General features: G+C 44.2%; 1 protein-coding gene across 11 annotated transcripts in view; it reads left to right on the top strand.

Moving 5' to 3' along the window:
• The window catches only part of MYO5A (myosin VA), a 195,094-nt gene that overhangs the window by 114,372 nt on the left and 53,071 nt on the right, over positions 1-27,651 (top strand). For all 11 annotated transcript variants that reach the window (XM_008172285.3, XM_065559444.1, XM_065559442.1 and 8 more), the window contains 9 exons: positions 1,496-1,639; positions 2,901-2,982; positions 4,618-4,725; positions 5,344-5,450; positions 9,533-9,798; positions 10,743-10,824; positions 16,432-16,572; positions 17,932-18,057; positions 20,594-20,677. In XM_008172285.3, the coding sequence (XP_008170507.2) occupies positions 1,496-1,639; positions 2,901-2,982; positions 4,618-4,725; positions 5,344-5,450; positions 9,533-9,798; positions 10,743-10,824; positions 16,432-16,572; positions 17,932-18,057; positions 20,594-20,677 (1,140 nt within the window). The remainder of the gene's footprint in view (positions 1-1,495; positions 1,640-2,900; positions 2,983-4,617; positions 4,726-5,343; positions 5,451-9,532; positions 9,799-10,742; positions 10,825-16,431; positions 16,573-17,931; positions 18,058-20,593; positions 20,678-27,651) is intronic.

Genomic DNA, 27,651 nt, shown 5'->3' with positions numbered 1-27,651 from the left:
CACTGCTGGTTCCTGCTGACTATTGGTTTCACTTCCTAAAGAACCTACCTTAATCCTCGCCTCATAAAAAGAGCCCAGTGGTTTTAACTTAAATCATGACAGATGATTATTTTCTTTGCAAAATAACTATTGCTATTACCTCTTGTCTCTCTTAGTAATCAGACTTACCCCCATCACCACAAAACAGAATCACAATACATCTTGGAAATTATCTTTTACTCCATCATAACTATTTGAAAATTTCTTAACAGTGTAACACACACATGAAAATGCATGTGGAGGTGCTTCCATTATATCATGGCTTAGTGTAGATGCCAGATGGTATTACTCTGTCTTTATGTTTGAGACACTTCTTTCTGAAGAATTAAAACTGCCCAGCTTGTCTGATCTGACTGTTGATCTATGCAATATTATCTCTCTCTGTGTATAATAGCACTTGACTAGGAGTGACTGCTGTAGTTAAGGTTGAAAATCAGTTTCTTATAAATCTAGTTTTCCACATGCTCATAACTTTTTGAAAAAAAGATCACCTATCAGCTGAGATGATTTTACACACACACTCTCTCTCTCTCTCTCTCTCTCTCTCTCTCTCTCTCTCTCTCTCTCTCTCTCTCTCTCTCAAAATGGCTCTTTAAAGGGAGCTCAGGCATTTTCTGAAGACAACCCCAGTGAAGAAATATAGCTTTATATACCAGAGGCCTGATCCTACAAACCTACTTCACATAATTCTCTTTTGCACAAATAGTCCAAGAAGTAGCAGTCTTTGAAGAGTGAAATTTATAAAGATTCATAATATGTACTGTACTAGCCAAGAAATAGTGTATGCTTTTTATTAAACCTTTCTTTGATCCTTAGGAGTATTGCATATATTATATTCTGGAATGTGGAACCTATTCCTGTGGTTTGTTCTCACAGAGTGCTAACTAGTCCTAGTACACGAAATTCACCCACAAAGTAAATATGCTGTAACAGCATGTCTTCGGCACTCATTTTTTGGAAATGTAACTGATTATAGATTATTTATTATATATTAATAACTATGCAAAATATAGGTTGTTGGCTGGGTCATAGGATTATTTTAGGCAGAACTGCAGTGATGGCCGAAGTTAGAGGTGCTATGCATATTTATTATCACTTATGGTCTCCATAAGCCCTGTAAAAGGCTATCTTTGTGACAATGCACATTTTGTAAGAAGTTTTATTCAACTAGAAAAATTCCAAATCCTTGGAGGGTTATCAGGATTATTTTTTGAGTTGGAAAATCCAACTGTGAAGGTGAAAGCATTACTGTGTTGGCCAACTCCGTATATTGGTGTTAATGGAATAACCCTGCTGTAAGTTTGCTATAACCTAGGAAGTTGCTTCCCTACTAGGACAGAAGAATTCACTATTAAGTTCTTGCTAATTTTGGAAACACAGTTGTGAACCATGTAGGAGAACAGACCGGTAAGAGAATTTCCATGAGCTATTAAACCTGTATGTGTTTTTCCCCTAGTCCATCGGAAATGCCAAAACCACAAGGAATGACAACAGTAGTCGTTTTGGGAAGTACATTGAAATTGGTTTCGATAAGAGGTACCGAATCATTGGTGCTAACATGAGAACTTACCTCTTAGAAAAATCAAGAGTGGTATTTCAGGTAATACAATCCTCTTATTGTGTGTATTTATGTGATTATATAAAAAATCCTACTGCCAGCTAGTGTGAGGCATTTCTCATTTCTAAGAAGCCACCAGTGTCTTGCAACTGTAATATAACACCAAGAAAGCAGCGAGAGAGAGCTTTTAGGCATATTAATCAATTATGCTTGTAAATCTGTATACATGGCAATAAGAATATACTGTATATCTAAGGGTTAAACATCTTCAACATAATAGTAGACATCAGAGTACGTGTACTACAATATTTTACAGTTGTATCTCAGAACACAACAGAAACTGCGCATGCATGGGGAAAATCTCTGTTGATATTCATAAAGCTGCCATCTTATCCTCTTTTAAATCCCTCCTTTAAAACTGACCTCTGTCATGATACCTACAAATCACTCCCATCTGGCGTTGATTATGACAATCTGTGACTTCTGTTTTTCTGCTGAAGTTGTTTGCTTTATTACCTCATCCTCCTAACCCATACTTAATAACTTTACAATACAATACAGCCCCTTTGCCTGTTTTTTGTCCACTTCTTGTGTCCTATCTGTCATGCAGACTGAGAGATCCTGGGGACAGAACTGTTATCTTTGTTACATTTCCATCTAATCCAATGGGGGCCTTGATCCTTGATTGGGATTCTTAAGCACTACTGTAATAGAAATAATAAATAACAGCTTACAATAGTGCCACTGCATTGTTTGGGTTATTATTGTAGAACACTGTAGCATGTTGTAAGTAATGGATGAATAGAGACCTGTTATGCTATGGTTCAGCCCAAGAGGAGTCTTTCTTGAAGTTCTAAACATAAGAGTATCTTAGTTTATAATGGTGGTATGGCACTAAAAATTTGGGCATCATGAGTGCAAATAACTTTCTCTCAGTGTTCCTTTCACTAGAATACTGCAAACTGTGAGGCAATGTTTTTTAGTTATCTTATGCAATTGTAAAGTTATTAAGTATGACCACTTTGCACACCCACAAAATGGTATGTCTGTGTTTCAATAGTAGTCACAAACCTAAAAAGTGAAATCCTGCAGCTTTAATTTTTCTGCATACATATTGCTGTTGGAAGTAGATTAACCAAGAAAGAAATGATAAAGGTTGATTTACTTTTTCATTTTCGTTGTGGCTTTCTCTGAGTTCCTAATTGCCATAGAATATATTAAAATCTAGAAGTTCTGTCCTTCTGACAGATATTTCTGTCAGTTGTTAAATTCTGAAATGTAATTGCTTCTTTTTTTCTTACAGGCAGAAGAGGAGAGAAATTATCACATTTTCTACCAGCTCTGTGCCTCTGCAGCATTACCTGAGTTTAAAACACTGCGATTAGGTATGAAATTCATATCCAGTATACTGTGCAATCAGTATGTACAAAGTATTATCTCTAAGCTCTGTGCGTGATGGGTTTAAAAGAAGAATCGCTGTCTTTTAAATTCTTATTAACCCTGAGCTGCTTACAGCTAAAAAAAAATAAGTAAATAGATATTTTATTTCTAAAAAAGTAAATGTGCAGATTTACATAGTCCATGTAAGCTAATACACACTAATGACAGGCATCAGTACAGTACATAGATATGCACCTCCCTCCCCCCCCCCCCCCCCCCCCAGTGTACTCTGATTTCCCACCACCAGCCAGCTGGCAGATCCAAGAGCAGATAAGTTGTGGATGGGATGGAGAGATGGGTGATTTCTGCTCAGCTGATTTCCTGGTATCCCTCACAAATAAAAGCAGAATGTATAAAATCAAGCAAAAGAAGTTTTGTTTGTTTTTGTGTGTTTTTAAAAATTAGTTTTATAGCATTAGAAACCTATTTGATAACCATTAATGTTGTAAAGCTATTTTATTTTCTCCCCTTTCCTCCTCCCCTGGTGGGGCACTGAACAGCCCCTGAGGGGACAACTGCCATAAATGTTGCAGGAGGGAACTGATCTCGTTCTGGCCAAAGAAGTGATCTAGAGGACCCCTTTCCCAGCCCTTACTAGATGACAAGGGAAAAACAGGAGAAAGAAGGAAACTGTTATTGTCTTTAATATTTTCAAATACACTAAAATCTTTAACAAAACTACACATACAGCATCCTTGAGCACAATCACCTCAAGAAGTTGCAGCACCCATTGTAGTGGATGCCAGGTGTTACGCCCATAATCAGTTGGAGGGCTTAGCATAGTGTGAATGCATCAGTCCTTAGAAAGAACCAACTACAAACATACTCTGGACTATACCATTGAGGGGGGAGGGATAGCTCAGTGGTTTGAGCATTGGCCTGCTAAATCCAGGTTATGAATTCAATCCTTGAGGGGGCCATTTAGGGATTTGGGGAAAAAATCTGTCTGGGGATTGGTCCTGCTTTGAGCAGGGGGTTGAACTAGATGACCTCCTGAGGTCCCTTCCAACCTGGATATTCTATGATTGAGACTAGAAAGCATGGCAATGGAAAAACTACATGCACAATCAATTTTAAAATAGATGTGCACCATGACATTAGAACCTTACTGTCAACTGTGCACCTATTCTTGGGTGCGTGGCTGAGACTTGCAGGATAATTGTTTCCATGCACATGAAGACATGCTGTGTATGGACTGTTGTGACAATTGATGGGATAGTAAAAGAGTTTATAACACCTTTAACTTTTTTGGATCTTGAGATCAATACAACAGGCTCTGCAGTACTAGCTTCCAGAGACTATGCTGATTAGTATGGACACAGCAAACCTATTGCAGGAGCAAATGGCTTTAGAAACATTTAGATGCAGCGTTAAACCTGAAAGAGAGCAGTCCTCTAATGCAGATGGCCCAGAGGAGTCAATGATTCCAATAAACTGAAATGTATTTCAAACCATGGGTTCTGCCATTCAGGTTTAGAAGCTCAAGTGAGCTTTACCTGTTACACAACTTAACACAGAGATGTTTGCAATTGTGTGGTTTCTACTTTAGTGTGTGTAAAAATTGTTGTTCTTTTTTGTAGGGAATGCAAATTACTTTCACTATACGAAGCAAGGAGGTAGTCCAGTGATTGACGGCATTGATGATGCTAAGGAAATGGTACACACCAGACAGGCCTGCAGTTTGCTAGGTAATTCTGCTATTATGCTGGAGAAGCATGGGTCTAGTTCAGACTTCGGAATCATAGCTGTTTTTATATAGTCTGTTTTAGTTCATTCTTTCTGTATTGTATTTAAAATAGAGAGAGAGACTTTTTGATAACCTTTGGGATTCAGATACTTTTAAAATATAATGAAGGTATTGTATCTTCAAATTTTTAGTGCAGGGAAGAGGAAACATTATTTAAGCAATAATAAATGCTGGATTCCCCGTGGTGCAGTATATAAGATTTTTTGTGGGTTTTGTAAAACGTTGTCTAAGCAGCAATACAGGCAGTGTCTAAGCAGCAATACAGGCAGTTCATTAAAATATTTAGTAGTTTGTTAAAGTGAATCATCCTTGCATCTTATTATAATGTCGTGTGGTAACACATAGTAATAGGAGGGCCAAGTATAATTTTCTAATAGTATTTTCTCTGCAGAACTCCTCACACAACTGAAAGATGGGAGGTGGTGGCAATTTCCCACAAAATTCCAGCAGATTTTATCATTCCTGTTTACAAATATTGGACCCTTCTTTTCAGCAGCAGGGTCTCTCTTTGGTCTTTCCTTCACTCTGCACTCAGGGCATTTTATTCATCTTCTTTCAGGGATTAATGATTCCCACCAGATGGGAATCTTTCGAATCCTCGCTGGGATCCTTCACCTGGGCAACGTGGGGTTTACCTCTCGGGATGCTGACAGCTGCACGATCCCCGTAAGTTGTAAATGTGTTTAAAGGATATAGTTACACTGTATTGTGACACTTCTGTATTTTTTGGTTGGGTGTCTTATTTGTTTGCAGAGGCCCCCATGCAAAATAGAGCCAGTACAAAAATACAAGCAACTTCTTTTTATTTCTAGATTGGTATGACTTTTCCTGTTGCTCTTCACAGATGGATTCTGCTCTTCCCTTTCTAGACTCCTGTCAGAGGCTCTCCATGTTATTTCTGAGGCTCTCTTGACTCCCTTCTGAATTCTCAAATGGTCTTTTCTAGGGAACTCTTCCAGACATGCTAGCTTAGAAGTCCTGAGAGGGTGGGTGAGTGTCTGTACTCCCACACCAAATGGTCCTGTGATTTGTCTAGGATTTTTGCTGGAATTCTGTCTCTAGGGTGATGCTAAATGCCAAACGGATCCAAATATCCACAAAGCGAACATTTCACAAAATACGCCATCTTACTGGGCTGTCCGGAGGGGACCATACTTTACAGAGGGAAAAGAAGGTTCAGCAAGTTAACCGCTCCGGGGTTTTGCTGGTCATTGCTGCAGGAACTTTTCCGCTCGTACCATTTGAGAAGCAAGCAGCGAACAGTCTATATGGTGTATGCTGAGTGTAGCTCCTTTCTCTGCTCATTGAGAACAATCCCATTTATCTCTCTCCCGCAAAGGCTTCCTGCAGGTGACGTGTCCTGGCAGTGGGAAACAAAAGGGACTGATTTGTCTTGCTCTTGTGTGTGTTTTCCTTGGACTCAGAAATGATAGAAGCTTTTTTTCTCATCAGGCCCTGAATTTTTATTAATGAGCTAGGCAGCGTTTATTTTCCTTCCCCTGCTCTCCAAGCTGCAGCAATTCCAGTTTCCCCCTTTCTCATTTGTGTTTGCTGTCAGTACTCAAGTGCCCATGCTAGTAGTCTGGTATGTATGACAGCAAGTTCTGTGTCAGAGCATAGCTGAGGAGTCTTCTTGCTCTGACACCACATTCTGAATCTAACTGGTACAGTTTCACTGCAACCATCAATGGGGGTGACCCCATTGAGTGTGTCTTAAACGGGCTCTTCTTGGAAACAATGCATCAAGTAGTGATTCTAAGTAGGAAACTAAGGAGGGACACATGCTACCTCTTCTATGGTCAGTGGCATGACACTTCTGCTAATGTCATTAGAGATCTCTGCCTAGAATTTGGCCCATTTTGTCAAAGCAGAACATGAATATTAACCCTTTTGTTAATGTCAGGATGCATTCAGTAAATCTCAGATTCTTGACACTATTTTAAGTCTCTAAAGAATGAGCAGCAGCACCAGTGACGAAATTGAGCTGCTGAAAGCATGTCCAAAGTCATCTTCACATTGGCAGAACTGAAACTTACTATGATGGCCGTTGCTGTATTGCAACTAAATTGTATGTTGAACCTTTAAACCTTGAAATAAGCAGCAAAGGAGCACGTTTATTATGAAGGTACTGAGTGACTTTGTTGGGTAAGAGACTCTATTGTCACTATGATATAGGGAGCCTTAAGACCTGTAGTGACTCCGATTACTCCTCCTTTCAGTCTTGACATGTTTTAAGTTGGCTATTTCAGGAAGACGTGCCAGTTGGAAACAAGTGCGGGTGCAGTTTTGGATGTAGATGAATTAAGGACATAATTAGTCTGGGTGTAGCTTGTAAACAAGGACCTTCCCATTGTTATAGCTTGATTATTTTGTTGTTGTTTGTCATCTTGTTGTTCAAATACAGTTAGTCATTATCAGTAAACTGAAAGATATCCTTAGTTAACTGGAATTTGATGCTGTAAAAGTATAGTGTGCCCCAAACACTTCAAAAAGAAGGAAGGGGCAGGGGCTGAAGGTCGGGAAATAAAACTGAGAGATAATTATGTTATTGGCCTTCAGTGCCCAGTTGTCTGTAGGAGAAGAACTCCCTTTGGTCCTGTTCAAATCCCTTTGGTCCTGCTTCTTGTCAGCTGACTACTGAGGTACACTGGTGTGATCAGTGAACCTGAAAGTGGTGGGGCTAGGGAAATTTTTTATTAATGGGAAAGATCTGTGCTATCATTTGATATATATAAGGTGGCGATTTACTTGGTAACGATTAGGTGTGGGGCTCCCCAGCTCATGAGCAGCACTTGACTGAGTTGCTGTAATGTAGACGTATGGGTGATCAATTCAGTGTTTTATACCTATGGCTAGGGTTACCATATTTCAGCAAGCAAAAAAGAGGACGGGAGGAGCCCCGCCCCTGCCCCTCCCACTTCCCGCCCCCCCAGAACCCCCAACCCTCCCCCCGTTCCTTGTCCCCTGACTGCCCCCTCCTGGGACCCCTGCCCCTAACTGCCCCCCAGGACTCCACTCCCTATCTAAGCCTCCCTGCCTCTTGTCCCCTGACTGCCCCAACCCTTATCCACACCCCCACCCCCAGACAGACCCCTGGGACTCCCACGCCCCATCCAACCACTCCCCACCCCCTGACAGCCCCCCCCAGAACTCCCAACCCATCTAAACCCCTCTGCTCCCTGTCCCCTGACTGCTCCGATCCCTCTCCGCACTCCTGCCCCCTGACAGCTCCCCCCCAGAACTCCCAGCCCCCCACCCCCCCGCTCCTTGTCCCCTGACTGCCCCCTCCTGGGACCCCTGCTCCTAACTGCCCTCCAGAACCCCACCCCCTACCTAAGACTCCCTGTTCCTTGTCCCCTGACTGCCCCCTCCTGGGACCCCTGCTCCTAACTGCCCTCCAGAACCCTATCCCCTACCTGTACCCTAACTGCCCAAAACTTTCTCCACTCCCCCCAAAAAGCCCCCCCCCCCCGTTTCTTGACTGCCCCCTCCAGAACCTCCCTGCCCCTTCTCCTGCCCCCTGGCCCCCTTACCCTGCTGCTCAGAACAGGGTGTTGGGCTCTGTGCGAGCCGGACACGTGGCTAAGCTCCCCAGCACAACAAAACCCGGTCCCTGGCCCTGCACAGTGCTGCCGGACCGGGCTGCAGGGGAGAGCTGCCCTTGTATCAGCACAAAGTGCTCTCGCTCCCATTTTGCTACGCTGCATGGCAGAAACCGCTCCCAGTTGCAAAAGGGGAGGGCTGCACTTTGTGCTGATACACTTGCTCAGAATGCAGGGCGGATCCGGCTCCTCTACAGCTGCTCCGGAGTCCAGCCCGGGACTTTCCTGCAGCCCTCCCAGCCGCTCGCTCTGCTCTGCCGGGGGAGGGGGGAAATCCCGGACATTGTGAGTGCTTTACAAATTCCCCCCGGACGCTATTTTTAGCACAAAAAGGAGGACATGTCCGGGTAAATCCGGACGAATGGTAACCCTACCTATGGCAGAAAATCTGACTATCTCAGGCATACAATTCAATGTGAGAGTTAAATTACATCTTTTAACATGCTTGACTGTTTTATATTTCTCCCCGGAATTCAATGGGGAAACACCTTTTTTGATGTTTATATCTGAGATCAGGTTTCTAAAGTCCTTCCTTTTTTGCCCCTGTTAATACTTGACTTTTGACTTCAATAGAACTTTGTTGATCTCTCACTAGCGTGGTTATATATGAGTGTATGAGAATGTTAGCGCTCCTATATTTTATACTTCTCCCTCCTAAATACACCCATCCACACACCACTCCTCTTTTTGATTTCATCCAGTTTATGCAGCTGAAGCATGCACTCTGAGATACTAAATACAAATACTGTCAAATAGGGTAAATACATGTGTGCTGTAAAGCTTCTCTGGTTTCTAAGTCAAATCAGAGTTTGATTCTTTTAGCTCAGTAGATAATGACTCCAAAACTTAGTCACCACATGAAAACTTTTGTAGCTCATTTCTTTGTTTGAGTTGTGAATACTCTGCAAGGGGATCAGCCCACAAACATGCACTTAAAGGAAATTATGTTGTTATTTCCATGATTATGCTAATTTACTAAAGTATCTGAGTGCTAGACAGAAGTCGATAGATAGATATAGAGAAAGAAAGAGGCATGAAAACATAATTGTTGCAGCTCAATATTTGATAACTTCATAACAGAAAAATCCACTGACATGAAATGTGTGATATTGTTAATATTACCTAAGGAGATTATTTTTATTTTAGCACAAACATGAACCCCTCACCATCTTCTGTGACCTCATGGGTGTGGAGTACCAAGAGATGTCCCACTGGCTTTGCCATAGGAAGCTTGCTACTGCCTCCGAGACCTATATCAAACCAATTTCCAAACTGCAGGCCATCAATGCCAGAGATGCTCTTGCCAAACATATCTACGCTAAACTCTTTAACTGGATTGTTGATCATGTGAACAAAGCTCTGCATTCTACTGTAAAGCAGCATTCTTTCATTGGCGTATTGGACATTTACGGGTGAGTATTCTGTGTCAGAGATACCAGGTGTGGGGCAGAAGTATCCTACTGCAAGAGGGTAGCCTCTGAGTTGCTGACAAATTCTTTAGCACATGTATTGGTGCGTGGTGAAAACCATGAAAAAACTAGTGACTAGTTACTCTGATTAAAGGCAGTAATGAGTTATTAGTGGTGGTTTTGACACACCGCCTAGGACCTGTGTCCTGGCTTTCAGATTAGGCATTCTTAGTTGGATTTGGACTACAGCAAGTTTGCCATTGGTAGCTCATTAATGTATCACAATGGGGAAAAATTACAATATACAGATATGCTTGTTCTTAGACTTTCATATTGATCAGTTTAGTCCAAATATTTGGGTTAAAGTTTGTTTTTAAAACCAACAGTATGTAGTTAAGGTTAAACTGCCATATTCCATTCTGCTTCAGATATCTTCCACTTTTCTGCTGATGGTTTAATAAATGGCATCTGGTCCTTCCCCTTTGTATGCCTCTGAGTTTGCACTGTTGCTCATCTCCTTTCTGGGCTTTCTTTTCATCTTTTTTTTTTCTTGTTTTTTATTTGTTTTTTTTTTTTTTTTTGCAGCAGCTGCTGTAGCACTTTTCCCTCTGTCCCAGAGAGTTGAACGTACATTCTCTTCCAAGGCTGCTCTGTAGATTGGGCACTATGGAAGCAAGGATGGCTAACATGTTCTCCAGAAACCATGAGCATCACCACATTGACACTCCTTTAGTAAGGAGAAAGTGTCTCAGAATTGCTCCTGGCACTGGGATGTCATTGCCCCATTTATCCTGTCACTCTGTTGTGTCATGTTTATACTCAGTATAACCCTCTGAATGCCACTGATCATTCTGTATAAATATGATTAGAGAGATGATTTAAGATGACAGAATCATTTATTACATCTTTATATTGTGGTAGTAACTTTGAATGTCTTGGTTTTGCAGGTTCGAGACATTTGAGATAAACAGCTTTGAACAGTTTTGTATAAACTATGCCAATGAAAAACTGCAGCAACAGTTCAATATGGTAAGTAGGAAATTATTGGCTCCACTTCCCTTCTCCAACGTCTGTTCTGCTAAATAGATCCCCAGTGTCTGAGATGAATTCCTTCAAAATAACAACCAGCTGTCTTAGATGTGGAGCTTAGAGTGGAATGGGAGGAGAATCAAGAGCAGTGATTCCCAACTTTTTCTCTGCTGTGGCACAGCTTGATATCTTTAATTATTTTGAGGCACACCAACATATTGTCTCCAAATGAACTCGCCCTCTTATTGCCTCGGTTTAAGCTGTTTAGCACCCTTTATTATTCACCCTCTGTACAATGTAGTTAATGATGTTAGAGTCTAACATCATTAACTGTATTGTACAGATGGTGACAAGTATTTTCAGTCGACTCACACATTTTACGCCAACAAGATCCCAGTTCTGCCCCATCGCCACCCAGACCCTACCAGTTCTGCCTCCCCAGCTCCCCCGCCCCACCTCACACCAATTCTGCCCTGTCCCCCTCCTGTTCCCCCATCCCACCATTTCAGCATCCCCAGCTTCCCCACCTCACACCCAGCCCCACCATCCCCCAGTTCAATCCCCCCGCCTCACCTCTGCTTCTCCTGGGGTTCCGTCTCTCTCTCAACCTAGGGGGCTGCAGTGGGGTTCTCGCTCATGTTCCAGGCTGGAGGGGGAAGCTCCAGGGGCTCTCCCCTCCCCCCCCCACCCCAGCTGGCAGATTCAGGAGGAAGGGGGAGTGGCAGAGGAGCCAACCTATTGCTCACTGGAAGAGGAGGGGAAGAAGAGGGAGATTGAGTTCTGATTGGTTGCTCTGCCCCTGGAGGAGGTGGGGCAATGAGACAGACAGCCAACCAGAAGGTGGCTTCCCTCCTTCTTTTCCCCCTCCCCCACTCTGCAGGATTCAAATTTGCTATCTTAATCTCACTTTGGGGAATGGAATGTGATGCATGCATAATATTTGAAAGGGGCCTCATCCCAGAGAAGAAAAGTACTGAATGCAATTCAGCTCCGACACTAATTAAAATACAAGGGAAGGTTTTTTTTGTTCTCACATGTAGTTTTTCACAAAATTCTGCGGCACACCTGTTCAGTCCTGATGTCACACCAGTTGGGAAACACTGAATACATAACAGCTATTCTGGGCATATTTTGAATTCTTATCATAGTAATATAGTTTTAAGGCAACAGAAGCCTTGCTTTGCAATTAAGATGCCGAGACTGCTTGTCAATAAGAATACTATGCAGATGAGTTTGGAGCCAGTCATATCGGCATATCTTCCAATGCAAACCTCTTCAGTGGTTGCATCGAGAAGACATTCACTTCTGGAAATCTGCCACTTTAATTTTCTTGGTTTATGGTGTACATTGGCATGATTTTTAAAAGTACAGCCACTTCCGACCATTGATTCGAGTCAGGGTGAGAGGCTCTTCTTTATTCTTTCTTCTTCAGAGAGCACTCAATTTTAACAGCTAACAACCCTGCTATTCTTAGCCAGAGTTATAGTTTGTAATTATGTATTTTATCTGGATAAAGATGAACCAAGTGATTTATGCCAGGTCCGAAGTGTCAGCAGCATTGCTGGATTCCATTAGAGTGTTAGAATAGCTTTAAAATATATATGCAAATGTACCTCAACAGTGCTTGTGTTCTGAGAAGCTGGATCCTACGCCATGAGTACATGTCCCAGCCACACAAATTTCTGAGCACTTGGAAATAAACTAGCTATCAGAAATGAAGTTGAATATTCCCACTCCAAAATGTCCACAATATTATTGTAGTGTGGCTGATGCTGTTGCTACAGAGGGTCACAGCTTCCCAAGGTTTTCTTCTATGCCCTGCTTTTAAGGTATTTCAAAGGTTTCTCATCCTTATAGCAAAGATTCTGTCAAGAGGGGGATCCCAAGGAGTCATTCTTGTGACACAGACTACTTTCACCCTTGTTCTATTTCCTTCCTTACATGGCAGCTGCAAACCCTGCACCCACATTATGGCTGAGAGAATGGATGGTCTTTTCTGTGGCTGCTCCTGTGCCCCATAATGAGCTCCAAAAGGTTACCAAACCATGTTTGTTCCCTGCACCCAGAGGGCCAGAGTTTCTGCTGCATCCAGTTTGGATTGGATGCAGCACAAATTGGGGGCCATCACGGATCCTGGGGGTTGTTCAAAACTGGCTGGCTGATTATGGTCCTCTAGAGACTATAGTCAGCTGGGGATACTACAGTACATCACAGTTTGGCTATTCACTCCCTTTCCTAGTATGTCCTCTGCCCCAGGGAAGTTGTAGGGAAGTTGTGGAAAGTGGAATTGGCGACTGCTGTGCAGTTGTGTAAGAAAACAGAACTTTATGGGATCAGGAAACCTAATGACATTGAAATTTTAAAAAAAAATGTGACACTACCAAATGTTTACAAATAGGTTGCCTGGATATATCTGTATCTTAGCAAATACAGAACTTAATTGTATATCTATAGGTGAGAACATGGCTCAAATTCAACCTGACTACTTCTTCAATAAAAGGGGTTTTGCATTTAGCAATCTGCCACAATTTTGTGCTTTTGTGTACCTGCAGTTTGTCATCATTTTATGGTACTGTGAATCAGTACTCAGGAAAGATCAACAAACCAGTCTCTCCTAGTACCTGGTGTCACATCTTCCAGAGGCAACACATGGACGGGGAGGCATGGAGCGTCACATTGCTTCCCCCCTCCCCTCCCATTTCTGTTAGGGTTCACACCAGAATGTGGCCAGCAGCAGCCTTTGACGGGAGCTGCTTCCAGCCGCAAGTCGGAATTGGGGAATGACCTGGCCCATATCTTTGCAGAGCTCATCTCTTTCCCTCCCCCCGCCACCTGCTCCGCTGTGGCTGGAAGCAGCTTGTCCCTTCCTGCCCGCACAATGTCGAAAGGCAGCTAACACCTCCAGGCTGCTGCTGGCCACTGACATAACTCAGCTGCCTCCTGTTCCCTGGCTACAGCATGGGCAGGAAGGGGTTAAGCCCTAAGGATGTATTGTGCACCAGGGCCTGGGGAACCTGACTGCAGGGGCTTCAGCGAACTAGGCCAGAGAGGTGGCTCAGCAGGGTGGGTGCCTGGGGACAGAGCAGCCCCACACTCCCTGGGGGCAGGACCCAGGGCAGGGGGGTGGGGTGGATGAAGAGGGTGCTAAGTCCCTGCCTGGGGGGCTGCTGTGGAGCCTGCAGGGGTCAGAGCAAGAAAAGGCTGGAAATCGCTTCCCCCGCTCACCTTTCCAGAGCTTAGCTGAGGGGCGGAGAGGCTTCCCCATGCCAGCGCTGTGCGGGCCTTTGGCACGTGCGGGTCTTTGGCACATGCAGGGCTCGGCTCCATCTGGCCAGCGCCCCAGGCCGCAGGGTCCTGGGCTTTCCCGGGGCACCAGCCCAGCCAGAGGCAGTGGGGGAAGGAAGGAGCCTGCCAGCCAGGCTGTTGGTGAGCTGAGAGCTCCGACCAGGGGCTGGTTCTCCACACAGCGCTGGTAGGGGGATGTGCTCCGCCGGGGAGGATATGGAGGAGCAGGGTGTCAGGGCAGGGGGAGGGGCAAAAGGGCAAAGCAGGGAGAGGACAGTGAGAAGGGGAGCACATAAAGGGCCGATGAGTGGGCAGCAGATTGTGACACATAACAGGATGGGGGGCGGGGCCCCGCTGGCCAAGAATCGTCATGCAGTGGGGGGCTGCGCTGACAGACCAGCAGGGAGAGTGGCCAGCCCCACGCGGTGCATCTTCGCCCTGCCACCAGCCTTACACACCCAACCCCATCGTTGGCCACTGAACCCCCCCACTCACCACTGGTGGATGAGTGGCTGGTGAGCAGGGATCTGGCCAGCAGCAGTACCCACCAGTACTGATGGGGGGGAGACAGAAAATACAGGACAATTTGTCCATTTTTAAGAAAAAGTCGAGACACCTGCAGGAGGACTTAAATACGGAACTGTTCCTTTAAAAACGGGACGTTTGGTCACCCTATATATCATTCAATTTCCAGTGAGGAATTATCTTACCATGTAATGTCGGTGTTAAGTGCCTAAAATGTAGCGTACTCCGATGGTCTGGTGCTGGTGTGTGCTGGAGATCTACAGTGCACTGATAGACTTCTACATTGAATTAAGAGGGCAGTCAAGGATAACTTTAAGGGTTTTGTGTGGCTTTATCAACACTAAAATTACGTCTCCTAAATAGTGTCACAAATGTTGATATTTATTAGAATATATTCAGAATTTGGTTTTTTTTTGTGAGTCAGAGCAATTATATAAAGAGCTGAGCAAATAATGAATTTTTAAATTTGGGGGCCAAACCAAAAAATCCAAGGTGCAGGGGGGAGGGTTTGATTTTAAACCAAAACAAATTTTTTGTGAAATCAACAAACTAAAAATCAACTGAAACATTTTTGGGCAATTTCAAAACAAAAAAAAATCAGTTTTTTTTTTTTGATTTGCAATTTTTTCTTTTGGCTAAATGTGAAAATGTAATGCCATTTTGTAATGAAAAGTTGAAAAAAAATTTCAAAATGCTCAAAATGAAGTGTTCTGAAGTTTTTTTCATTTTTTTCACAAATGAAACAATTTGTCAAATTTGCCCTGAATTTCAAATAGTTTTGGAGCCCCAAAAATGCATTTTTTGGCAAAATTTCTATTTACTAAAAAAATGTCACCCAGCTCTAATATGTATTTACAATTTAGCTGGGATAGAAATATAGTTTTGGAGGAGGGATTGTTCGGTGGTTTGAGCATTGACCTGCTAAACCCAGGGTTGTGAGTTCAATCCTTGAGGGGGCCACTTAGGGATCTGGGACAAAAATTGTTCCTGCTAGTGAAGGCATGGGGCTGGACTCAATGACCTTTCAGGAACCCTTCCAGCTCTATGAGACAGGTATATCTCCATATTAAAAAACAACAACAAAAACCACCTGAGTAAAACAAACAAAGAATCTCCAAAGGATTTGTTTATTTTAAAAAGAATGACTGTAGAATGACCAAAGTTTGCATGTTTAATATTTCACTGTTGGGATTTTTGTTCTAAAACTTTCACTTTGCTTTCTGTGCACATTCTGTTATGGCTGTGTCATTTTTTTATTATATCTTCTATGAAATATCATTAAAATAAAATTGTGAATTTGCTACAGCAAAATTTAACTTTTTCACAAAGTTTTGCAAAATGGGTTTCTTACACTGAAACACATGAAAAATCTTTCTTTCTGCAAAAAAATCTGTTAAAATTTAAAGTTTGAACATAAACACCATTTGAGAACAAATGAATCTCAAAATAGTGTCTCAGTGGAAAACATGCAAAAAATTATTAGGGTTTTTTTGTGTGTGAAACAGGGCAAATTTAATAAAACCTTGACAATTTGAAAATCTCACATTTCAAGAATTTCAGCTTTCATTATGAATATTTTGTTGGGCCCTAATTTACCTGTAATAATTGCTGTCCTTGTATTTGAGTATTTTATTTGTTTTCAAAGACATGTGGCACAGTGTGGAAGAAGCAAATATATGTGTTTGTATCACACACTCACTCACTCGTTCACAGATAGCCCTATAATAGATTCTTTTTAGGAGTGTGTTAGGAAAAAAGCAAGACTTTGCTCTTAAAGATTTTTTCCCCCCCACATAGCATGTCTTTAAGCTGGAACAGGAGGAATATATGAAGGAACAAATTCCATGGACCTTGATTGATTTCTATGACAATCAGCCTTGTATTAATCTCATAGAGGCCAAATTGGGCATTTTGGATCTGCTAGATGAGGAATGTAAGGTATGTGTTCAAATTAATTGACTTCTATACTGCAAGATACACTGGTCTCCTGTTTCTGTTATCGTTATGCAGTGCTTATGGGAATAAAGTCAACTACACTTAATAATTGTTTTGATGCTCTGATTAAAGTTATTTGGAGCGGCTAAGAAGAGATTTGGCAACTACTGGAGAACAAAAGACAAGCATATTCCAGCCTTTCCTCTAAATCCACATATCTATAGCTCCTGTCCGGGCTCTAATCATCTCGTGTCTTGACTATTGTGACCTTCTCCTTTCTAGGTTTGACAAGTGCAACTTTCTCCCCCTCACCCCTCTACCTGAAGTCCTTTCAAATCCTTATCTCCCTGGCTCAGTGCTCTGACCACACCAGCCCTCTTTTTGAATTCCTCCATTGGCTCCCCCTTTTCTGCTGCATCAAACACAAACTACTTAAATCCTTTGAGGTCCTCCAAGACTTATTTCCCCCCCCTTCTTAACACTTACGTTATTGAACCAGTGGTGCCAGCCATCATCACCCAGCAGTTCATTTCTCTTTAATCACCTTCATGCTTTCTCCTATGCCCTGTCTGTGTATGGAAAGAACTTCCTATCAAAATCTGCAAAACCACTATACTGGCCTCCTTCAAATCCCTCCTTAAGACTCAGTTCTGCCATGATGCCTACAAAACACTAGACAGTGGTTAGGCAGTTGGTATACTGTGGCTGCTTCTTATTATACCCAGTGTGATTGTTTCAGTGTTATCTTTCCCTCCCACTTCCCCAATTCACCCCCCGCCCCACATCATTCTTTTTGTTCTCTACCTGTTGTCTTTTATCATATGCTAAGATTATGAACTGTTTGGAGCAGGGACTATCTTTTTATTACATGTGTGTACAGGGACTTGAGGCTTCTCCTTGCTGAGTCATTACAAACAACTAATAATAATGGATATGCTCTGACCTGGTAAGCCTGTCTTTAATAAGAAGCTGTCTTGTGTATAATACATGACTTTCTGCTTCCAGATATACTGCACTGAAACATTGTTAATAGAATATATTTATCTTGACCCTCTCTTTTTTTCTTTCCCCCTGTTCTATTCAGAGTGTCTGTAACTTGGGTACAGCCTGCTCCCAGAAACATTGCTGAGAGTAGTCCCAGTGGTGCTACCTGCAGTAATAAACAGCACACTCAGTGTTAACTGTAGAGTCAGACCCATAATTAGTTACTGGCTTTTCATCTTCAGTTTAGCAAAGAGCTTAAGTTTGAAGTAGAATGCAAAGTGTTGTTCCCCCATTATCACAGAACCATCTTTCTGGTATTATTCACTTCTAAAAGGGCCACAAGATGGTATAAATGGTGTTTTATATTCTCTTATGCAGATGCCTAAAGGATCAGATGACTCTTGGGCCCAGAAATTGTATAATACACATTTGAAGAAATGTGCACTCTTCGAAAAACCACGTATGTCAAACAAAGCTTTTATCATACAACACTTTGCTGACAAGGTAAGGATTTTTTTTTCCCTCTGCAATATTTGCACATAACTCTGTGTACAGATATATATTATTTCTATGTCAAAGTTAGAATTATTTAGGGTGTTCAATATAAGCCACAGTTACTAGCAGTAACTTCCGGTTCTGAATGCAGCATGTCCCTGAAAACCACTTTGTACTTATATAGCCAAGGATGTCAGCATGCTTGCAGTCTCAGAACACCCTTCTGCGGTGTAGATATTATTCTCCCCATCTTTCAGATGGGAAACTAAAGCAGAAAGGAGATGTGACTTGCCCAGGGTCACAGAGCAAGTGTGTGGCAGAGGTGGGAAGACGAAAAAGATCTCCCAGTTCCTAGTTCCATGCTTTAACCACAGACCATCCTTCCTTTGAACGATTACACCTTAATTTATTTACATACCACAATGTAATCTTACAACATCAGTTCTCCTATTATGTGTATTTCTACTGCATGTTTATGTCAATATCTGCTCAGTTGAACAGTCACCATAACACAACCTCAATCTGTTGTCATCTCGGTGTGCTGACAAAGAGTCAAAAACACTGGAGCAACATGTGCTTTTCTTTTTTTCACCTGGTGAGTGAGAGCAACTGTCTTTAATGACCTGGAAGACAAAGTAGGTCATTGAAATGTATTTTGCTAGACCGGTTCTTACCACATGTTTAAATTTGCTGAGCAGCCTAGAAACCTTTAATAAATAAAAAAAAAAAAAAAAAAAAAAGCCTAGAAACTGAAAGAAAAAAAAGAAGTATTTTTAAATTTTTATTTATTTATTTTTGTAAAAAAAAAAAATTGAGTCTGCATGTGGATTTGTGGTCTTTATTTGACCTCACTTTGTTTCCTCTCATGTACTTGAATTTATGCCTAGAAAAAGGTGAGAGACTGCTTCGCCCCTGTTCTCCAACATGTCCTTGATAATAGCAAATAGTTAAGAGACTGCTCATGCTTGATGCATGAGCCATTTCTCTGCTGAAAATGATGAAAGAGCAAAAAGATAATGCATTAAACTCTTTACATACTGTAAAATACATGGAGCCTGGCTGTTTAAAATATGCTTTGAACTCTATACTGAATAGTATAGTTCAGGTTGGGGAAGTCCCGGGCTGTGGAAGTCAAAAGCACATGCAAGACTGAGGAATTACCAATGTTAAGCCATTTAGTCTTTCATATATGTACAAGTTAACATATACAACATTTTTGGAACGGGGAGGAGAACCCATAATAGGGGTCTTAGCTGGCAAGGTTTGTAAACTTGGTTGTTTCCTGAAGGAATACATAGAGCTCTTTGCCTCCCTCTAGTGGTATTTTTTTCAGCTGGGAAGACTCATTTTAATGTTAAAAAAATAGGGTGAAATTCAAAATAGGGCTTAAATGGTGGATGGTTTTTGTGTGGACCCTGTGCACAGAGGTGAAGTTCACCTTAGTAAATATTGTAGTGACTTGATCAGAGTTTGTTCCTTAATGGCTAATGAGCATAGAGAGCATTGTTTTTGTGTAGAGGAATTTGGGGATTTATTTTTGCTACAGCTATGGGAATAGTTTTGATGCCGGTGTGTTACTAAATGGGTATGGCGAAGTTCTCAGTGAAGAGAAGATGACTGTGGGCAGATGCTCCATCTAGAGACGTGTAGCCTGGAGAGACAAAACCAGTGAAGTTCCTTTTTGAAAGAGGGCATTCATCTCCAACTCTTGATCCCGGCCTATTGATAGCAAAGTTACTAAAGAGGTCATTCTTGTTCAGTGAACAGCTAGACTGCTGCTGGTGCAATCCCTGTCTTCCTGGGGTTAGTTTGAGAGAGACAGACAAATAAATATCTCTTACTATCTCTGTATTTTTAAAATTCTATTCTCTGGATTTGGGGCAATTGGTTTTTTTTCCCACCCATTCTTAGGTCAGGTAGGTCATCTCTGATCAGTTTTAGTTTGAGGCCTGCAGCCTTTCTTTAAGTCCAAGAGAGTCAATCTTCCTGCAATAGAGGAATGAATTAAGAAGTGGGGATCATTATCATGTATAGAGTCTGTTGTCTTTTGAAGAATACATACCTATAATTACTGCTGAAGACAGTTGCCTATTTGAATGCAGATGAAGACCTTTGTGCAGCTGGCTTCAGCAGTGTGACCAGTTTTACCTATCTCATGAGATGGGATATCTATTTCTCAGCGAGGTCTGGCTTTTATCTAATTTTACAGCTATGTTAACTGAAGCACAAGGAGATGAATTGGCTCAGCCCAGATTCTCAATTACACTGTCTCAGCAAAGGCATCTCTGCACATGTGCACTTTGTCTGGTTTAATACAATTACAGCAGTTATGCATATTTTGTGGTTTAAAGTTCCATTTTTATTAGAAAGTAACCTTTCTTACAAGCAGTGTTTGTCATGCAAGCATGTATTCAGTGACTGATATTTTAAACAACATGAATAGGAAACTCTTTAATTTCACAGGTTACAGCTGGTGAATCCTGCAAAAATGAACTCCTAATTAGTTTTTTGAGGGGGGGAAAAAATCACATTTTTGTGTTTTTAGGTGGAATATCAGTGTGAAGGCTTTCTGGAAAAGAACAAAGACACAGTTTATGAAGAACAAATCAAGGTCCTAAAATCAAGTAAGGTTAGTGTTGAGGATTGATTTTTTTTTTTTTCCCTGCTATGGGATGTCAAGTTAAAGGTCAGCTTTTTTTATATAAGCTTTAGAAACTAAAGTTGTTCCTCCCCTACCCCTACCCCCGAGTGTAAATGGCCCTCTCCACTTGGCTATAGTTTCTATTTATTTAGTTATTTGTACGTATTTAGAAAGCTATCGGGCATGATCTCACTCCCATTGAAGTCTGTCTGTATTTAGCCATAGATTTTAATGGAATGGGATTGGAACATTTGTTTTGAAAACCACAAATTAGAAATTGGCTTGGTATGTTTGCTGATTTGCTGGTTGGAATATTTTTTTACTTTTAGCCTTACATGCATTTTCAATATTTTCGCTGTAAATTTTGCTTGGGCTTTTTGGAAGATATCAAGGGATCTTGATGGATCAGAATAGTGTAGGAAGGCTTGACTGTTTCCCTTCTAAACTGCACACCTTTTGATTTTTAAATGTTTTGTGAAAACAGAATTTTCTTATCTGTTCAGACCAATTAAACATAAAACAACTCTACAAGAGAGTCAGGTTGCCCCTATGTACCTGTTCCAAAGCCAAATCAAAGCGAGAACCCAGTAAAGCAGGAAAATTTACATTGGCTGGAGAATTTACTGATCGCTGAAGGTGTTTTTTATTTTTAAACTCCATGGGACTATCCCATTTAAAAACTTTAAAATATTACACCAAGGTATAATGAGTGACATGCTCACTGTTGGAGAAGGGCTACTTTCTCTTAATGGTAGGGATGCTAGCTATTTCTCTTCTGAAATGAAAATGCAAGTACAAAATGTACTTTCTGATGACAGCTATTAGGAATTTGCTAGCTGAAGAGCTCCAGACAGGTTGGAATAATACCCATACAATCATTAATGCAGCTGATAGCCATCCCATGGGAAATTCCAGTATTGTGTCATTTGTTTACATCCTGAATTGACATACAAAGTTGAAATATCTAAACTTTTTATGGAATGAGAAGGTACAAACATTTTCTGTTCAGCAATGTTTCATTTCAGGTCGATGTTAACCTCTGTGACCATGTGAGCTGCTGTGGTGCCTCCTGGGAGTTGTGGTTGTGGATTTGTCATGCCCCTGTTCTCCCCTCTGGGCACTGCTGCCCAGCCACGGTGCCTCGGCCACAGGAAGAGACTGTCGGGCATCATGGGGGATCTAGTGTGGCTGGAGAGCATGGCCCACAGGGAAGAATGGGGGCATGAGGGATCTGGAGCTATAACTCCCATAAAGCATGGTGCCAGCTCAGGCAGATGCAGAGATTAATGTCAGCTTGATCCAGTCCCACCTGAAATGAAATGTTTTGATTTTTTCCAATGGAAATTCCACCAAAATCAATTTTTCCCCGCAGAAACTTTATATTTTGGTGGAAACCCCATTATCCAGTGGAAAAATGTTTCTTTAGAAGTTTTTCAGGCAGCCTTAATTATTAGAAACTCTTCACAGTAGCTTTCCATTTTCTGGTTTAATTCCTGATTTTAATCTACTTTTTTTTGTTGTTGTTGCTGCTGTTTTCTGGGTTTGACATACATATTCAACAGAAGGTAAACCTAAAATCTAGTGCATCACTTATAATTCTAATAATTGCTTACCTCTGCATCATTACAGCTTCTAGGGATTTATGATGTTGGGGAGAAAGTCTGGCCTACTCAAAGTGCACGGCATGCATGCTTCCCTAGAAGGGCTATGTAATGCACAACTTGAAATGTTAGCCTGCTCTGTCATTGGTCCATGACACTTATTCGAGCATGTTTTATTCCAGTGCATGTGTCACACAAGTAATATGTGAGAGTTCTCAGTTTTCATGCTTGCTGCTGGCATGTGTTAGCAGCATGTCTGTAAGATCATCCGAAAAATTCATGTGAAATGAAAAATGCTTGCTTGTTTCCTACCACATGACTTGTCTGCCCTTTGATCCGTGTTTTTTCTTCTCTTTGAGCACTGCCAGTGCCCTGTGAAACCAAGAGAGGTGCTGAGCCAGGAAAAAACAATGAAGACTCCCTTAGTAGTGCCCTATTCATATGTACTATCTTTACTTTGATCCTTCAGTTCCAATGGTAAAGAATTGCCATGTGTTGCCCCCCGTTTCCACACACAATAGCAGAAGATGCCTTTGAAAATGGTGACTTTTAAATTAAGTTGAACATTTTTAAACTCAGATCTTCACCTGAGGGGGATAATGAGCCTCATATATTTGATTCCTTAGAAACACTGGCCCATCAGCAATGAAAAGCCAAGGAAGGACACACACTTTTTTGTGTTCGTGCCAGTAGCAGATTCATCTGGATGAAGCTTATTAAGATACAAATCACAATGGGCTTCCTTACTTGACTGATATAGACCCACACAGTTTGTATGAAATGACTTGGATAAGTCTTAGAGATCTAGGCAGTTGATACTCATCTTTACTATTAGTTCAAGAACTTCAGATTTCTTCTGGCCCCCATATTGTAACTTTATATTGCCCTGGGCAGCTCCATCCTTTTTAAAACACATGATGCTATAGAAATGGCATGAATGCTGGGCTAGCAGACTGCATCACTCTGGTACAGTTCATTCTGGTACAGTTGCACGGACTATTTCATTGATCATGGTGCACACTCATCAAATTTGATAAGGCAACTAGTGATCGTTCCTTGTCGGCCATACTTAGCTAATTGCTTTATGTTACTGAAAATGTAATGTTCCTATTTCTTGGGAATAAGAGAACACATGTTAGTTTAAAGATTATTCATTCATAGCTAGAAGGGCTCAGGTTTCCTTATTCTGGCAATGTTTCTGATTCTGTTATCTACCTGGAAGCATTATCTGTAGTTGCCTGTATAGTTACTACACCTCTACCCCAATATAACGTGACCCGATATAACACGAATTTGGATATAACGCAGTAAAGCGGTGCTCCGGGGTGGCTGGGCAGCGCACTCCGGCGGATCAAAGGAAGTTCGATATAATGCGGTTTCACCTATAATGCGGTAAGATTTTTTGGCTCCCGAGGAAAGCGTCATATCGGGATAGAGGTGTATTGTTTCAGGTTGCTATTATAGCAGAGTTACATTTTGTGGTCATTGTCGTTTACAGTTGCTGTGAGGGAGGGAAGGGGACCAGAGTTGGGTCCCAGGGGTTGCTTGGGAAGTCTGTGCAGGTTCTTTCACCATTCTTGTTGATTGCCAGATAGAGTGGATCTTCAGCCGGCTGAATCCATCCTCTTTCTTGCTGATGGGTGTATTTGAAAGCTGTCAGACTGGAGTACTGTGTGTAGCCTTTTGGGCCATTCAGTCTCCTTTCTCAGCTAGAGAGGAGCCTGATGCAACATTGGGATGTCAGGGGAGGCTTTCCTGATGTTCTCTTCTAGCATCCAAGCTGTCCTATACAGCAGCATGTCCACTCTGAGGGAATATCTGTAGCAGTGTGTCACAGGGCAGGCCTGCTGGCCAAGTGTGGCACTGCTGGCGCTGCCTGCCTCAGTTTCCCCTCACCCAGGTTTTGTCTGTCCCTGAGATTCCCATAGCTCAGCCACTTCATCTGGGTTACTCTGAGTCCAATCCCCCTTCGAGATAACAAGTTCAAGCAAAACGTACTTTCTCCCCACTTGGGTTCTTCTTCAACCTCTCCCGGGCTCAGTTCCCAGTTCCTTCTGGGTTGTCCATAAGTTCCATAACTCTGTTGCCCATAGGCCTGGGTCGTCTGTGCATATCCTTGAGCTGGCTGAGCTGCATAAGCACTGTAGCCTTGCTGGGCTGCAGCTTGGCTATAGTACTATAGTCTTGCAGGTGCAGATGTTGCTGGCTGCTGCCCATAGGTTGGGTAGGCAGGCTGGGTGCCATAAGCGGATTGTGCTGCATAAGAAGCCTGGGTGGTAGTAACTGTGGGTGTGGTGGTATCGTAGGCAGCTGTGCCGTACCCCTGGACGGGCTGACTATAAGCAACATCTGCACCTGCAAGACTATAGTACCTATAGCCAAGCTGCAGCCCAGCAAGGCTACAGTGCTTATGCAGCTCAGCCAGCTCAAGGATATGCACAGCTTCTCGGCCTTTTGGCTAAGATCAAGTGCCTTCGGGTCCATTCCCCACCACCACATCTTCGACACACTCCAGGAGTTCGGGATGCCGGAGACCTTCCTTCGCCTCGTCCGGGAGCTGTATGAGGGCTGCAGCACCACCATCCGCTCGGTGGAAGGGGAAACCGCCGAGATACCGATCCACAGCGGTGTGAAGCAGGGCTGCCCCCTCAGCCCGATCATCTTCAACCTCGCCATGGAGCCGCTCCTGCGGGCGATCTCCGACGGCGCCGACGGCTTTGACCTACACGGCGAGAGGGTGAACGTCCTGGCCTATGCAGACAACCTAGTCCTGATCGCAGACAACCACGAGAAACTCCAGGGCATGCTCAACACCATCGGGAGAGTCGCGGACTGGGCAGGACTCCGCTTCAACGCCAAGAAGTGCGCGTCCCTCCACATCGATGGGAGCATACGGGACTCAGTTCTGGCGACGGAATTCCTTATTCAGGGGGAGCCAGTCATCCCCCTAGCAGAAGGGCAGGCATACCAGCACCTCGGGACGCTGACGGGCTTCCGCGTCCAGCAGACCCCCGAGGACTCCATCCGGGAGATTCTACTGGATGCCACCAAGATCGACGCATCCCTGCTGGCCCCATGGCAGAAAATCAATGCCCTCAATACCTTCCTGATCCCCCGCATCGCCTTCGTCCTGAGGGGATCCGCCGTGGCAAAGGTACCTCTCAACAGGGCGGACAACTCCATCCGGCAGCTGGTCAAGAGCTGGCTGTCCCTGCCCCAGAGAGCCAGCAACGAGCTCATCTACATTGCACACAGGCACGGTGGCGCCAACGTCCCCCGCATGGGAGACCTATGCGACATCGCTGTCATCACACACGCCTTCCGACTCCTGACGTGCCCTGACGCCAAGGTGCGGACCATCGCGACGACTGCCCTGCGCACCGTTGTGGAGAAACGAATCGGCAGACCTCCCTCTAACCGAGACGTGGCCACCTTCCTGAGCGGCTCCTTGGACGGCGAGTTCGCCCGCGACGGAGGCGATATCGCCTCGCTGTGGTCCCGTGCCCGCAATGCCACACGCCGACTGGGTAAACGCCTGGGCTGTCGCTGGGTGTGGAATGAGGAACGACGGGAACTGGGAATATTGATACCGCGGATCGAGTCAGAGGACAACACCGTCATCACCCCCGGAGCCAGAGGCATGCTCGAGAGATCCCTGAAGGCCGCCGTCCACGCGCTCTACATAGACACCCTGAAGAAAAAAACAGACCAGGGTAAGGCCTTCGAGGTGACCAGCAAGTGGGACTCTAGCAACCACTTCCTCCCCACGGGCAGCTTCACCCGGTTCGCCGACTGGCGATTCATACACCGAGCCCGGCTGAATTGCGTCCCCCTCAACGGAGCCGTCCGCCACGGGAACCGGGACAAGCGCCGCAGGAAGTGCGGGTACGTCGCTGAAACCCTACCCCATGTCCTATGCAGCTGCAAGCCCCATGCCAGAGCCTGGCAACTGCGACACAACGCCGTCCAGGATCGCCTGGTGAAGGCCATTGACCCACGCCTGGGGGAAGTCGCCGTTAATCGCACCGTCCCTGGTACCGACAGCCTGCTGCGCCCGGACATCGTCATCACAGACGAGGTCGGGAAAAAGGTCATCATGGTCGACATAACGATCCCATTTGAGAACAGGACCCCAGCCTTCCATGAAGCCCGAGCCCGCAAGCTTGAAAAATATGCCCTCCTGGCTGACACCCTGCGGTCAAAGGGCTATGAAGTACACACCGACGCCCTGCTTGTCGGGGCCCTGGGCGCCTGGGACCCTTGCAACGAGCGAGTGCTGAGGACCTGTGGAGTGGGCCGTCACTATGCACGGCTCATGAGACGCCTGATGGTCTCAGACACTATCCGTTGGTCCCGGGACATTTACACGGAACACATCACCGGCCACCGCCAATACCAAGAGCGAGCCAATTAGACCTCGCCCACCTGCAAGGGAGAAGAGACTCGCTAACCCCCCTCCTCCCCCCCACTGGGCCCTATCCCCCGAGCCTCGAACCCACCCAAAGTCACCGGCCACCACCAACTCCTGGTGCGAGCCAGGGAGCCCTCGCCCACCCACAAGGGACCTACCCCCCCCCCCCCACTGGGCCTGAGCCCCGAATCCGACCACCCAACCTCACTGGCCGCCGCCAATGCCAAGGGCGAGCCAGGGAGTCCTCGCCCACCGACAAGGGGGCAGAGATCCTACCCCCTGAGCCCCTTCCCACCCAACCCCACCGGCCGCTTCCAGTGCTGAGAGCGAGCCAGGAAGACCTTGCCCACTTGTAAGGGGGAGGGGTCCCATACTTCCCCCCCGCCCCAGCCCTGAACCCGCCCAACCCCATCGGCCACCGCCGACAACGAGAGTGTGCCAAGGGGACCCCGCCCACCGGCAAGGGGGAAGTGGCCTATATACCCTCCCCCCCCCCCCGATGGGTCCTGTCTCTTGAGCCCTGAACCCACCCAACCTCACCGGCCACCGTCAATGCCAAGGAGTGAGCCGGGGAGACCTCACCCGCCCGCAAGGGGGATGGGACCTATCAACCCCCCCCACCCTGCAGGGCTTCCTTCCCCTGGATCCCACCCTGTGAGGGTCGCCCCACCACCATCACCCAACCCACCTACTTGTGCCCATGGCTATTTGTACCCCATGTGTGGATGATTGACCCTCACCGATTATCAACTAGGTCTTGATCTCGCCCACCGCCCACCCCCCCATTGGGGACACTACAGTCCGTATGTATTATGTGTGCTGCCAACCCCAACATAACAGCATCCCCCCATACTCTGTATGTTCCCCCCAATGACTGACAACTGACTCCTTGAATCGTTTGTACCGTCTTTATTTTTAAATATTCTCTAATAAAATTTAAATCTGTTCTT

Source organism: Chrysemys picta, chromosome 10, assembly GCF_011386835.1.
Source record: "Chrysemys picta bellii isolate R12L10 chromosome 10, ASM1138683v2, whole genome shotgun sequence".
Lineage (NCBI taxonomy): Eukaryota > Metazoa > Chordata > Testudines > Emydidae > Chrysemys > Chrysemys picta.
The sequence above is the reverse complement of the archived record's forward strand: the minus strand, read 5'-3'. Positions and strand labels throughout refer to the sequence as shown.